This window comes from Limulus polyphemus, unplaced genomic scaffold, assembly GCF_000517525.1.
Source record: "Limulus polyphemus unplaced genomic scaffold, Limulus_polyphemus-2.1.2 Scaffold6014, whole genome shotgun sequence".
NCBI lineage: Eukaryota > Metazoa > Arthropoda > Merostomata > Xiphosura > Limulidae > Limulus > Limulus polyphemus.
In genome coordinates this window covers 1,580-16,766 of record NW_013671624.1, presented here as the reverse complement: position 1 = coordinate 16,766, position 15,187 = coordinate 1,580, and the positions used below count along the sequence as shown (strand labels likewise).

Here is a 15,187-nt window from a genome sequence, read left to right as displayed (position 1 = left end):
ATAATCTTCTACAGTTTAGCAGTAACTGAGAAGGTATCCAAAAGACCCGCCTCTTTTTTGTTTCAATAACTTTCACTACAACATCACAGACTGAAGTTTTGGGTACTTCCAAGTCTATTGTTGCCAAGCCCTAGTAACACATAAACAATATTTCAAAATGAATAACAACTGCAAAATGTTTAAACAAATATAATATTCTCAAAAGTGAGATATGATGTGAATATATAAGAAAATATATTGATACGATTAGTTTATTACTTCAGACTCGTCCTTAGAAAAGCTACAGAAAGGAGATAGGAAATTTACAGACGTTATATTAGAATTGATGGATTTTATAATTACTGCATCTTTTTCTTTCTCTCAGCAAACAATGTGCACACTTAAAAAAGTTATTAGTATTAGCTGTGTCAGTTTCTTCAATTGCTCATAAATATGAGGTGGTTTGTTTCCTTTCATAAAAGTTATAATTTTCCTAAATGAAAACGTATTCCACAACCCTTGATCCTCCCTCTGTTGGAACCTGTCTCATGCAAATCATCATGCGCTACCTCTCCACTAACAGGAGAGCACTACTATCACGTGACGCATGAGATTACCTCTACGCGCCACTACCAAACTATCACTTCGAAGTTTGCCAGAAGAGGTCTACTAGAACCTGACCCTCCCAGGTCGTAAAACGACCTAAATTCCGACCAGGAGAGAGAGAGAGAGAGAAGATGCGAGCATCGGAAGATTGTGGGAACAATGGTTGAGAAGTGTAAGTGGAGAGGAGTACCTATCAGAAATACATTTTCATTTAGGAAAATCATAAAAAAGTTTCAGAAAAAGTTCGCATATAGAGAGCAGCACAAAACGTGAAAAGCTAATCTTGTGAGCGGAGGGAGAGTATTTTATCAGAAACTGTGGTTACAAACGTATATGGAAGAATTGTGTATTTTCACTTTAAAAACATCAAGGTTAACTTCAACTGGACCAGTGAGCAACTCTCACATGTAAAGTACACACCTCTGTATCTAATTATTTACTGAAAAGATGCCATATTTAATAGTTATAAATTGATCCCGACCAAGAATACTGTTACCTAACCCAAACTGTCACCATGTGACAGATCAGGTCGTAGGTCAAAGACAAACCCTTATCAGCTTTACCATGTTTTTTTACTAAGAATACTGTTACCTAACCCAAACTGTCACCATGTGACAGATCAGGTCGTAGGTCAAAGACACACCCTTATCACCTTTACCATGTTTTTTTACCAAGAATACTGTTACCTAACCTAAACTGTTACCATGTGATAGATCAGGTCATTGGTCAAAGACAAACCCTTAGCAGCCTTAACATGTTTTTTACAACTTATAACAGAAAATGGTGACCTACTACAATTGACAAATTAATGTATCAAATGAAATATTAAACTAATGAATATCAATCTAGTTGAAACTGACTCAATTAGAATTTATTTATTTTTTCTGTTGATCGCAGGGTTTAATTTTGTATCCACCAGTTGCTCGTTATGTAGAAACAATGTGGTTAGATTAATGTTTAGAATAAAACAAAGCAGGATCTTTAACTTGGATTTTTAACATAAGCTAATAACTTGAGTGATCATTCCATCAGTTGCTCATTATGTAGAAACAATGTGGTTAGATTAATGTTTAGAATAAAACAAAGCAGGATCTTTAACTTGGATTTTTAACGTAAGCTAATAAATTTAGGAAATCAGAATTTTATTACTTTTATTACTTCTACAAAAGTAGTTAACCTTTAAACTTGTGGTTAAAACATTTATAAGCTAAGTAGACAAACTACTGTGGAACAACTTGGTTGTAAAAATATATTATTATTGTTATGTCTCTGGCCGTTAGTTAATTTCCTGTATAATTTCTTTCCGATGAAACTTTAGCGACACAAGACCTTTCTTAAATAAAACTAGTTTATTCTTTCTCAATACAACTTTGCAATACACTTAATTTCCACAGTCACGCTATAACGAATGCTATAATTCACAACGTACGACTCAATCGTCAGTCTCTCTCTGTCTGCAGTTCAATTACATTGTTGCCGTCAGTTCTTGGCAGTATTATATACAAGAATACCGTACATCTAGTAAACACTCGAGCCTTCACGAACCTTCAAGAATATGACGTGTTACTAGCATCACGTGACCTCCGCTGTCGTAACATTATTAAAAACTTTCATTGTAGGTAAAACTGTGGGAGTGATGATGCTTTTCTCTACTCAACATCACTGTAAGAATAAAAGTACATCTAAAATGTTATGTAACGTTTCTCTAAAGGGAAATATTTGACACTTGTATGTTAAACATTAAAAATATAACCCATTCTTGTCTTGAGGTAAAACTAAACAATGAGAATCCACTACCAGCAAGTATATCTATTTATTTTATTTTTTTTATTTGAGTTTATTATAATTATATATCAGCATTGACTTCTTTTTATGGGAAAAAAAAAAGATAGTTTATCAATATTATCTTTTATTTTTCTTTCCAATATTGTCCCCCAGTGTGACAAAGGTAAGATTACAGACTTACAGTGCTAAAATCTGGGGTTTGATTCCCTGCAGTGAATGCAGCAGATAGCCCAATGTGGATTTGCTCTAAAACACACAAAGTTTTCCCATATTGAACTAATCAATAATTTGTTTCTAATGTAACAGTTTTATTCAGTTATATTTAATGATCAGTTAAATTAATTAGTACAAGACTGGTGTCGGTTTTATTGTGCTTTGCTTTTCCGTTGGTGAACTACTACTTGTACAAAAATTGCTAAAAAAAAAGTTAAAATGGGGTAGCTTGAAACACAAAATATAATAAATATCAAGATACATTTAATATGAGATTTGAATTGGGGAGAAACTGAGCAAATATGTATCCCAGCTTTGTGTTTTACGATGTTATCCCAGCATTTTAAAGTACGATCCTGAAAAGAAATACACACTTAAAATCCCTCCCTTCTAGAGGAACCAAAACATAGTTTCTTAAAACTCTTCTCATTATTATTATTTTTTTTAAATTAATGATGTGCCATTCTTGTTGGTTCAAAGGTTAATATATTTTCATCAGTAGGTATCTTAATACAAAGATAAAGTATTAGTACTTTGACCCTTTCTGGACTGGAATTTTTTTCCTTCTCACAGTGGAAATACTTAACCAAATTATGGTAATTAAAGTGCTCGACTCACAAGTTGAGGGTCGTGGGTTTGAATCCTTGTTTTTAAAAAAATTCAAAATAATTTTATTTAATGATCACTCACCACAGCACTTTGCGACAACATACTAGAGCAACTGATGTAATGATCACTCACCACAGCACTTTGCGACAACATACTAGAGCAACTGATGTAATGATCACTCACCACAGCACTTTGCGACAACATACTAGAGAAGATAATTTATTGTAGCTGTAGTTTTATATTCAATCAAAATACTAGGTGATTATTCATGGAAATTGTTTGCCAATTACTTCAAAACAGAGTAACATTATAAAAATATTATATAAATGTGAAAATTATATACTTTTAAAAAGTCGTTTTATTACATATTCGTCCCGAGATATTTATTAATGTATAGATTATTGTTCTTTTAAAAAAAATAGTTATGTACAGATTAAAGAAAATATATTTATTCCAGCAGGATTTAAAATAAATAATTTTAGTAGATAATGCACAAACATTATTGTCATTTAAAGCTTAATTATTAACTTTATGAAATTAATATACTTAAATTTTATGTTACTTGTGAGAGAGTGTTTGAACTGTGAAAATATAGAAGGTTTATTTGAAGTAATGAAATGAATTACTATTATCTTTTAAGTTAATTTTGGAATAAAATTAATTACTGATTCGACATTTCAACTGTTCAGATGTATGTCGTGAGATGCACTGATTAATTAATGTAATTAACCCAGAGGAGCTAAATGCTGTTGATAATTTAATTATTATTGTTATTGTCAGTAATAATTATAAGAAAAGTTACATGGTATTTCACTGTATTTTAGGTTGATAAAAGAATTCAAAAAATGAATAATTGTAATTGAATTTCTGTAGTGCATATTGGTGTATAGAAGACATATTAATACTATAAATAAATGACCTTATAACACCAAAATGTTGTTTTTATTTATTTACGCACTCAACTTTTTGGTTTACAGCTTCTTCAGGAGCATTTACTAAACACAAACTGAAACTGACAGTACTAAGCTTCAAAATTAATCTTTGAGTCTATAATTAAATAAAAAAACAAAATTTTGGTGTTATGAAGTTGTTTATTAATGAATAAATATTGTTTTTCTGAAATGGTACATATCAGTAGCTTCCAAGAAATATGAGTGTTTCTATCTAGGTGTAGCTTAAATTTTTGGTTTTGGAAGATTGTGTATTAATGTACAGCTTATAAATTGTTTGTGGCTTGTATTTCTCAATAATGACTTGTTTACTAGCTGAGACTGTAATATGTTATTTTAGAATTATTTCGCATTAATATATAGTTTGTGAGCTAGCTGTTTAAAAATTTTTCTTTGAAAGATTTCATACAGATGTGTATTTTGTACGATTTCATCAACCTCCTGTGTTAGAAGATTATTAAAAGTAGACAGTTTTATGGTAAGCAGCTCTATTTAAATAAGTGCCAGGTTTATCATTTAACAAGCTGCTTACTTTATATGTGTTTTTGATCCTATAGGAAATGCTGGAACAAAGTTTGAAAACTGTGCAAGGAAAACTGGGTGAAGTGGGCAGAGACAACCCAGTGGGCGTAGAGAAACTAAGAAAACAACAACGTTTGATCGAAAAAGAACTGTCGCACATCTATAGTATGTTGTCGCAAAGTGCTGTGGTGAGTGATCATTCCATCAGTTGCTCTAGTATGTTGTCGCAAAGTGCTGTGGTGAGTGATCATTCATCAGTTGCACATAAATATACCCTTAACTTGTATTCTGCACAACTTCAAAATTTGAACTGTCTTTTAGCAGTCTAAAAAAAGGTAGAATTAAAAAAAAGGACTTACTAATTTATTATTGAACTTTGATTAGTTCACTATTTTTCTTCAGGAGAGTTTTGGGTCTCATTTGAAAACCATTAGCTATGTATTTTTCTGATTAAGAAGTTAGCACACAGGATCACACACAAAAGTTGTAATGGTTTTCAAATGAGACCCAAAACTCGAGCGCTTTAGAATAGTTCACTATTTTTCTTCAGGAGAGTTTTGGGTCTCATTTGAAAACCATTAGCTATGTATTTTTGTTATTAATAAATCGTTTGATTTAAGTATTTACATTTAGTAGCTGTGGATTTTAAGTTGTGTTTAACAGGATGTTACATAAAATGAAGGATGTTTCTTTTACTTAAGAAACATCTAAAGCTTTAATTAATACTTTACAAATATCTGATTTAATTTTACCTTGTTATGTGGTTTTAGTGCAGTATCGTACTCTTGGTCTAATAATTTTTTTAGTTTTCAGTGCAATATTAAAATATTTTCTGAAGATGTAAACTTAAATTGTTTTTCTCTCTCTCAACTCACTCAAGGCAGAACATAGCAATATGAAAACATACTTTTTTGCTGTTGAGTCTCGGGAGGTAATGATACAGTGGATGAATGCTCTTTGTCTGGCTACCATCATGCAGACGTTCACTCGGTAAGTATTGTATTCACCATCCGATATAAGAAGAAAAAAAAAGTGTGTGGAGCTGGTATTGCACCTTTCAAAATCTTGTGAATAATGCAAGACTTAACGTTTTGTGGTTCTGCTGTGATAAAAAAACAGATCTGCTCCTATGTTTTGAGAGGTGATAATATAATAATTAAAAGAGACTGAATTTGTGAACAAGTAAAAATACTATATTGAAAAATATTTTGTGTGTGTGTTCAACTGACCTTTCACAATTTCTAAAAGTTTATGCAAAGATACTTGTAGTACATTCAGAATTATAGTAATTATTAATTCTCCATTAAAGGGTTGGTCGAATAGATCAACTCCGTGCACATAGGGTTAAAGAAACTATTTCTTGAAGTGAAAAAATATGTTCCACAAATGGTTGAAACATTGCTGCTTTAAAAATTCTGTTTATTTTGTGCTAATATATAAAAAAAAATGTTTTTAGATTTAGCAGAACTCTTAAAGAATGAAAACGTGTATCTGAACATACTGTTGGGGGGGGGCTCGCCTTGCAATCTGAGGGTTGTGGGTTTGAATCGCTGTCCCACCAAATATGCTAGCTCTTTCACCCATGGCGGTGTTATAATGTTATGGTCAATCTCACTATTCGTTGGTAAAAGAGTAGCCCAAGACTTGGCAGTTGTTGATGATGACTAGCTGCCTTCCCTCTAGCCTTTCACTGCTAAACTAGGGATAGCTAGTGCAGATAGCCCTTGTGTAGCTTTGCACAAAATTAAAAAAACAAGCAAACTGAACATTGTACTATGTAACATACAGTTATTTATTAACGTAAGGTCTCATGTTTCTTCCAGAAGTCATCACAGCACTGATCAGCTGAGTGTACCACCTACACCAGGGTTGGATGAAGAAGATTCAGGATTTGTGTCCTATCAGTCTCGAAAGCATCACGACCGAGATGACCCACGAGCAACTTTGGACAGTAGCTTTGCCTCGGCTCAGTCAACACTGGATTTTTCCAGAGACATAGATGGAAATATTGTTACCAACGATGGTGCCAGTGATAGTGGTTTTGTAAGTAGCCATTACGGTAGTCAGTCAGGTATTCCGTATACCGTTTATACCAGAGGAAGAACAGGGCAAATTTATTATGCAGCTGCCCCACCAAAGCCAAAGCGACTTCATGCCAGCTACACGATACTTCCTCAATGTGTCCCTGACCTGGTACCACCTCAGGAAATAAATCTTGGAAGGGGCAAGTTTGTGCCATTACGTGATTATGAAAGTTTTTATGAACTTGAAAAGAATGAGATAAGTTCTAGAAAGTATGACAACTGGAAAGGTAATTATAATAATTGGACTTCAGAGGGTGGTAAATATCACCAACCACAACCTCAACTTTATCTACCCATGTCAGCAGCATTGAAAAAGACCCCTGGGTCACAGTCTAGGCTACAGTCTGAGCGAGACTATGAAAATGCAGCTATTTACAGAGATTCTGTAGAGCCAGTTAGTAGCATCCCTCGACAACCACCACTTATAAGAAGACATTCTGATATCTTTGGGGATAGCATGACAGGGTATGATCAACAGGTACAAGAAATGCCAATCACAAGTGGAGGTACCAACCATCCTTCTGAATCACAAACTAGAGTAGAAAAGTTTAATCAGGACACGTACGATAGAGAGGCCAGAGATCCAGCATGTGTCTATGATGTCTGTGATAGTAGGATTTTAGGAAACATGGCAGGCAACACCTATCATAGGACTAAAACTGAATCTAACTACCAAGCTAATCCAAATTTGAAGGGTCACCAGTACCAAAATCAGGTTATTGGATCATTGTATCAAGGAAGTGGAAATAACTCCGAACAGCAAGTTCTTAACAGGCAAGTACGTGAAGCAGACAACTCTCGAGGCATTGTTTCTGCTCGTCCCGTATTTATCAATGAAAATATCTATGTGCCTTTTGATGCCGACCATAAAGAATCAAGTGTTTCGGTATCTCAGCATGGCACTGGTAGCTCTAATGGACAAGAAAGCCAAAGTAAATATCTGCATGAAGAATCTATGAAAAGGCTTTTAGAATGGAAAGAGAGAATGCTGCTTTCTCCAGTAGCTAAAAGCAATAACCTCGAAGAAACCAAAAATGTTGAGCCAGCTGCATCTAGTGGTTCTCCAGGAATGCCACCTCCAAGACCTCCTCTTCCAGAAGAGTACTGTCATGAAATGCTCCAAAATTTGGAACTACATGAAATACAGCAGACATTGCAAGAACTACAGCTACAAAGTAATGGGATTAAGACAGCAGTGTCTCCAGCTCAATTTCCAGCACCGAAGCTCGATGATAATACTCTGGCTTCTGATATAACTCGTAAACCTAGAAGACTTTCATATGGTGAGGTAGAGCTTCAAATTCATCGTCACATGAGAAAAGCCATTGGAGGAAGACGAGACAATGACAAAAGTCAGAAGTCAAGCAGGACACCTTACAGGTCAAATGGTAAAATTAAATCGGCATTTTTTACAGAATGTACTAGAATAAAGAACTCCTGAGTAACCTTTATTTTTTTGTCTCTGAGTTTGGTCTATTTTATGCATTCATACATCCATAGAAATCTTGCCAAAGTTAAGACCTCAAAGCTTTGTTATGTTTCTATAGATATTAATGTTGTAATGTTAAGATTGAAAAGCCAAATTAAATCAGTTAATTAGATGTAAATGTTAAAGTGTTAAAATCCAAAAATTTGTTGAATGATTTCATTAGATGTTAGTGTTAAAATTGAAAAGCTAGTTTGATAGGTTTGTCATATGTTAATTGTTTTAAAAATTTAAAACTGGTTTAATTTTTTTTTTTTAATTTAGTGTTGCATTGTTAAAATTCCAAAAACTGGACTGGTGTCTTGGCTTTAATGCAAGATATTTTTTTAATCTTTTTTTTATGCACTACTTTATTTTCTAGAACATTACCGATCAACATCTGCGTTAAATAGACTTGCTACTAGCTATTCATCCGATGATGAAGGTAAGAACAGCGATGTAAGAAAATTGGAATTAATCATGAATATCAGTTTCCAATAATTAGGCTAAAAATAACCTGAATGTTGTTTTTGTAGATTTTTTCTTTAAGGTTTATTTTAAGTATTTAAGCTTCATACGATTGTTTAATTACAATGTTTTGTAGAAAGTTTGAAGGAAAAATACATATAACTTGTTTTACAGATACACAAAAGGTAAAAATGTGTCCTTATGTTGTATTAAAATTTTCTGCTTTAAACACTAGTATGTATAATTCAATGTTTAGTAAAATTTACTATGCAAAGTTCTGTAAATGTTCTCAAGAAGTGTTTAATGACCCTACTTGTAAAAATTTGATAAGTGTGATGTGACGGACAAACCTATCTACTTTGAATTTACATGTAACGTACTTGTAGCATAATGTATGGTTCTTTAAAACTGGACTGGAATATTTTATGTAATTCATTATCAAAATGTGTTTCACCATTTTAAGGATAAACAAAGATATTCCCAGAAAAGTTACTTTTTGGGGAGATAATACGGTATATTTGGATGCACTTAAATACATCTTTTATTTCACCCGTGTTTTTCAAGGATTAGTTGCTTTCATTGTAAAATTCCTTAATTAGGAAAGTTTAAAACAACGTAATATTTTCTACTGTGCTCCTTTCATGTGATTTAAATCAGCATGTCTAAGCCTTGACTTAGTGTACATATTTGTACTGAGGAGGGAAAATAAAAAAACTCTTATCAGAATACAATATTTTGTTTAAATTGATTTAGAGTTTTCATTATCGAAACTTTCATTGATATATGAAATCGCTTTATTGACTGATCAGAATCACCTTCAAGTTCAAGTAATATCCGAGGGAATTATAGGCCAAAGGTTCGGAGAGCCAGCTGGAGAGGCAAGAGCTCAAGTCACCACAAAGCTATTGGAAGAGTGAGCATGTCAGATTCTGAACTACACGTTCATCGGGTAAGTAATTGTGTTGTAGAAAAACAACACTTTCAGTATTGAATCTTCTTTATCTTATGTTATGAACCTGATGGAAGAGTGAGCATGTCAGATTCTGAACTACACGTTCATCGGGTAAGTAATTGTGTTGTAGAAAAACAACACTTTCAGTATTGAATCTTCTTTATCTTATTTTATGAACCTGATGGATCTGCTTGAATATCATCGTAGGATAGTAAACTGCTGTTCATCTCAGGATTTTGATGGCTTGAATTACTGATAGGAAAAGTCAACTTCTTGTTAGACTTCTCATATTGTAGTTAAGTATGATACACCGTACCTTATCTCTGCAGATTTTATCTCTCAGGAAACCGATGAATAATACTTACATGTACATATATTTATATGTAACAAGACTGTTTTTATATTTACAATATAGTCACATTTACTAGTACATGTTTGGTGTTTACGCGTAACTTTCGTTATTACTCTGTTTCAGAAAGCTTTTAAGTGTTTGTGCTCACCTTGATATACTTTAGAACTTAGTTTGAAGTATTTGTGTAGATAATATTTTAATCTCTTTGTTTGTTTACCTGTTTACTTACAGTCTTCAACGATATGCAGATTATTACAGTATTCATCAGGTCTCACTTCCAAACATAAAAACATCAGTGTTTCAGCCGGGGGGATGTTGGAAAAATCTGTAAGAATTTATATCATGAATCTTCTTACCTAATAATGTAGCTTTGATGTTTTTTTTTAGATAACATGTATGTAATAAACTTTGAAAGATAAACAGACTGGATTTGATAGCTTTAGTCGATCCATAATGAACTTCTGTTTGTATATTTGTTGTTTCTGTATTTACAATAAAATCTGATCATGATATACATGTTGAGCTGTATCATGTTTTTTATAATGTATAACAAGATTTTGTTTGTTTTAATTTATCTAGATTTCAGACATTTTGTTTGTGAACTTTTAACTTTCAGGAAAACTTTACTTAAATATATTAATTATTTGTATTGTTTTCAGCACGAAGAACTTGTTGTATTCTTAATTCAACTACGACAAAATCAGAGACAATTGTTCAAAGCACAACAACAGTGCCATTTACAGCTGGCTAAAGAACAACGCTTATTGCAAATGTATGTTGGTCAGTTTTTGTTATAATAGTGATGGTGATAATCTTACATAGTTATTAGTTAACTACAAAACTGGAAGATCTTATCATAGATCTACAAGTTTATTTTACAGGTTAGAGAATATACATTTAAATTTGATATTTTTTTGTTATATGAATAGGTAACGAAAGTCTTCTTTGATGATGTATAAAATAGGGATGTAACGGCTAATTTTTGTATCGGTCATAAAACTGATTAATGAGAATCATTTGATTATTAACAACCAATAAATTTTTAATTGGTTAATTTTTCTTATCTACACTATTCTAATATAAACTCACAACAGGCGCAGTAGTATTAATCAGTTTTTGGTTATTAATATCAATATTTAACTTTCTAGTTATGTGTGTTTTGTCTTTACAAAAACATGAAGCGCAGTATGATGAAAATGGTGATTTGAAAGAACTTCAGTTTTGATATTTTATTGTTAAGGATGCATATTTCCATCATAACTTTCAATAGCACACAGACTATATGGCTCAACTGTATCAAGTACTGACCAGTAAAGAACAAAGTACAAGAAAGAGTTAAACAACTAAGTAGCTTGAAAGTAAAATTGACAGTGTATTAACATCAGTTGTGTATTTTTCTAAGAAAACACACAAGATCAAAAACCAATTTCACACCAAAGTACAAAACCTTGTAACCCAAGGCGCTTTCAAAAAGTGAACCTTTCTTCATCGAGGACAAATTGAGGATCAGCTTGCCCCCCTGCTGAAGAAAGGTCCACCTTTTGAAGGAGCTTGTGTTATAGGTCTTTGTAGTTTTATGTAACTTGTGTATTTTTTCAGTCCAGAGAAGAGAGCAGAACCAATTGATCTAGAGTTCATAACCTGGTATTTAAAGTGAAAATACAAGCTTAATCAATTCATCGTATTTTCAGATATCATGTTGATTCAGTTGTTATGGTATAGAAGCTGTTTTACGTATCTAAGTTTCTGTGAATCTTGGTGTGATTTTAAATTTTTGTTTGTTCTGAGAGCATTTAACATCCACGTGCTAGTTTTACACTGAAACATACCCGCCAACTGTTGGTTCTCTAGGAATTCTCGTGAGAATGAACATAAAAGAAACTACATGACGCTATGTCAACAGATAGAAAAACTGCAGGAAGAAGAGAAACACATTCGTCCTCTGGTGAACTTGGTGGAAAACCTTGTGAAACTTGGAAGTTTGAAAAGTTCCACAGAAAGCAATCCTGAATCACCATCTAGACTTGTAAGCATTAACTTTGAATTTAATAAAATAGAACTTTCAGATATAGTTTTGTGTTTGAGTATATATGAGAAGTTAATTGGATATATATATAATAAAAAAAAAAAGTTGTAGGCAGTTTGTATTTTATAAAAATAATTATTTGCAAATTGTAATAAAATTTAGGTGGGTGGTCTTGATTCTTTGTGATGTTTTAGAAACATCGGTATTGTTGAAGGTAGTGAATAGTAAACTTATTATTTATAATGTGTTATATAATATAACTGTATGGCTACAGTTACATTCTTTGTTTAAGTATTAACTCAAATAGTTTTGTTAAATACATGTTTAAGTTGTGTGAGAAAATACTGAAATCCATTTGTAAAACCATAATTTAATAAACTAGAAATTTTGTCAGGCTATTGCAATGGTCACCCGAAGAAATGTAGCCATTATGTTCTAACATAAAATACCTCATGCTAATACTTTTTATAACACTTGTATATGTATGCTCTTTGCAAATGTATAAAAGAAAAGTTTATCTGATTGAGTTCATTTACAGGATAGAGTTAGGATACAGAAGTATATACCATCTGAGAAAATGTTGGAATTTGCACACCATTTGCAAGAGCGTCAAAGGTTGCGTGGTGAAATAGAAAGTATAGAAACGGCTTCTTTTGACCATGAAGGACTTGAGGTAGATGTTTTTAGTGTAATCATGGTTTTGTTTGAATATATTATCATTTTTATGTCTTTGTTTTTATTTTCTAACCATTTCTATTCTAAATCAATTAAAACTTTATAAAAATTAAATTTCTACATCAGAAATTTTCTCTCTGCAGAGACGTACTGTTTTTATATTGTTTCTTCTAAACACTTTTCAATCGACTGCCATTCCTTCATTTCTGGATGGATTGTGTTGAAATATTTTTTATTTAGGCCTTTTTTAAGGGTTTTATGGGGTTAAACAAGTCAAAAATTTATCTTTTGTGCTCCTGTGCAAACATATTTACAGCAATTGAAGTCAAAGTTGGCACAAATATAAATTTTAATGTGCACAACATATTGACAAAAAAAAATAAAGTTAGATCTGCCCATTTTAAGTCAGAGCTCACAAAAAAGCCTAATTGTAGGGTTTTTGGTAAATTACTCAGCTGTTTTTTAACCAGTTTACATGGAATTTGGTACAAAGATACTTTTCTACAAGTTCCTCATATTGACAAACAAAAATGGTGGACTTGTCTATTTTCAGTAATTATAGAGGGTCACTATGCCACACTAAGCATAATTTTAGTTTTTTTTTTTTACAGTTACTCCGCTGTATTTTGGCCAATTTACCAGGGATTTGGTACAAAGTGTTTTTTTACAGGTCCCAAACATATACTTACAAGAGTATGGGATATGTCTATTTTTGGTCATTTTAGGGGGGTGGGGTTAAAAGATTATATAAACCCATAATTGTAGGAGTTAGGGCAATTATTTAGCTTTGTTTTGACCAATTTATATGGAATTTGGTGCAAAGATACTCTTTACGGGTCCCGTACAGAGATACACACAGTTTTGGAATTTCCGTCTTTTGCTCAATTTTTCAGTGAGGAAAGTACACTTTGGGGTTTTCTTGAACTATTTGTGTATATGTCAACCAACTTACATGGGATTTGGTACAGATACCTTCTTGCAGGCCCCATGCAGTGATATAGACAGTTAAAAAAAAATTTTTTTTTTTTGCACAATTTTTCTGGTATCAAAATTGGCCATGTTGGGATTTCATGGCAGAGACTCGTTGCTTTTGCCCGAATATGTTGGCTTCTTTAATATTTTCTATTTTGGGAAGAAGATACTGCAAGAGCATTAAAAATTGGGATTGAAACAATTTAAGTGTGATTGTTAGATTAAGTGGATATTAAGAATACTACAATATTTTTAATTAAAAATTAAAATTTATAACTATTAAAGTAAATGTTTTTATATTCTTTTCCTTTTCTCGTAGTTTATTAGTTCACAATTTTTTCTGAACATCAAGCCAGTGTTAATTAAACAAGTGGGGGAAAAGTAAATTACATAACATATGATTTGGTAGTAAATTTGATTTCAGTGGTTAGCTGTTTGATTAAGAAAAATTGTTTAACAATGAAATTAACAAAAAAAGTAAGAAATATATATATATATATCTGTAGAAGACCAAATAGGTAAGCATAGAATAATTTCACAGCTGTTTATCAAAATGAAAATTTATATAAACTGGTTCAACAGTAGCAATAACTTTTAACGATTCTGTTTATATTACGAGTTTGTTTTTATAAAGCCGAGGTTATGTTTAAAATTTGGGACGGGAGTTTCTGGTGAGTTTTTGTTTTCATAGATGTACTGTCAGCCACTACTGCCATCTATAATATAATGCATCATTTTGTCTTGTATTATGCGTGTTAAGTTTTGTTTATTTTTTCAACTTAGGAAAAATTGAGTCGTCTCTATCAACTTAACTATCTGGTTCAAGAAGAGTACTCACAATTTGTCTCCATTCAGAAGGATGAAGTAGGTTTTAATGTTCTCCGGTGTTCAAACATAATCCGTAGAATACATCATTAAGAGTAGAACAAATAAAACTTGATGATAAGTTTCATACTACACTACAGTGAACGTTCTTATGATGTTACAGATTCTAGGGGTTGTAAAGTAAAATAGAAATACCCATTACAACTTTTGTTTGTGATCCTGTGTGCTAACTTCTTAATCAGAGACATACATAGCTAATGGTTTTCAAACGAGACCCAAAACTCTCCTGAAGAAAAATAGTGAACTATTCTAAAGCGCTCGAGTTTTGGGTCTCATTTGAAAACCATTACAACTTTTGTTTGTGATCCTGTGTGCTAACTTCTTAATCAGAAACATACATAGCTAATGGTATTCAAACGAGACCCAAAACTCTCCTGAAGAAAAATAGTGAACTATTCTAAAGCGCTCGAGTTTTGGGTCTCATTTGAAAACCATTACAACTTTTGTTTGTGATCCTGTGTGCTAACTTCTTAATCAGAAACATACATAGCTAATGGTATTCAAACGAGACCCAAAACTCTCCTGAAGAAAAATAGTGAACTATTCTAAAGCGCTCGAGTTTTGGGTCTCATTTGAAAACCATTACAACTTTTGTTTGTGATCCTGTGTGCTAACTTCTTAATCAGAAACATACATTTAGGTTT

The 15,187-nt window shown here is 32.4% G+C and overlaps 1 protein-coding gene across 1 annotated transcript in view; it reads left to right on the top strand.

Moving 5' to 3' along the window:
- The window catches only part of LOC106473258, a gene marked incomplete at its 3' end in the record, with an annotated part of 24,656 nt that extends 10,134 nt beyond the window's left edge, over nucleotides 1–14,522 (top strand). The window contains exons 6-14 of the mRNA XM_013933944.2: nucleotides 5,545–5,654; nucleotides 6,488–8,136; nucleotides 8,596–8,658; nucleotides 9,491–9,630; nucleotides 10,217–10,312; nucleotides 10,645–10,757; nucleotides 11,837–12,011; nucleotides 12,550–12,684; nucleotides 14,442–14,522. Of these exons, the coding sequence (XP_013789398.2) occupies nucleotides 5,545–5,654; nucleotides 6,488–8,136; nucleotides 8,596–8,658; nucleotides 9,491–9,630; nucleotides 10,217–10,312; nucleotides 10,645–10,757; nucleotides 11,837–12,011; nucleotides 12,550–12,684; nucleotides 14,442–14,522 (2,562 nt within the window). The remainder of the gene's footprint in view (nucleotides 1–5,544; nucleotides 5,655–6,487; nucleotides 8,137–8,595; nucleotides 8,659–9,490; nucleotides 9,631–10,216; nucleotides 10,313–10,644; nucleotides 10,758–11,836; nucleotides 12,012–12,549; nucleotides 12,685–14,441) is intronic.
- Nucleotides 14,523–15,187: the final 665 nt, after the last annotated feature.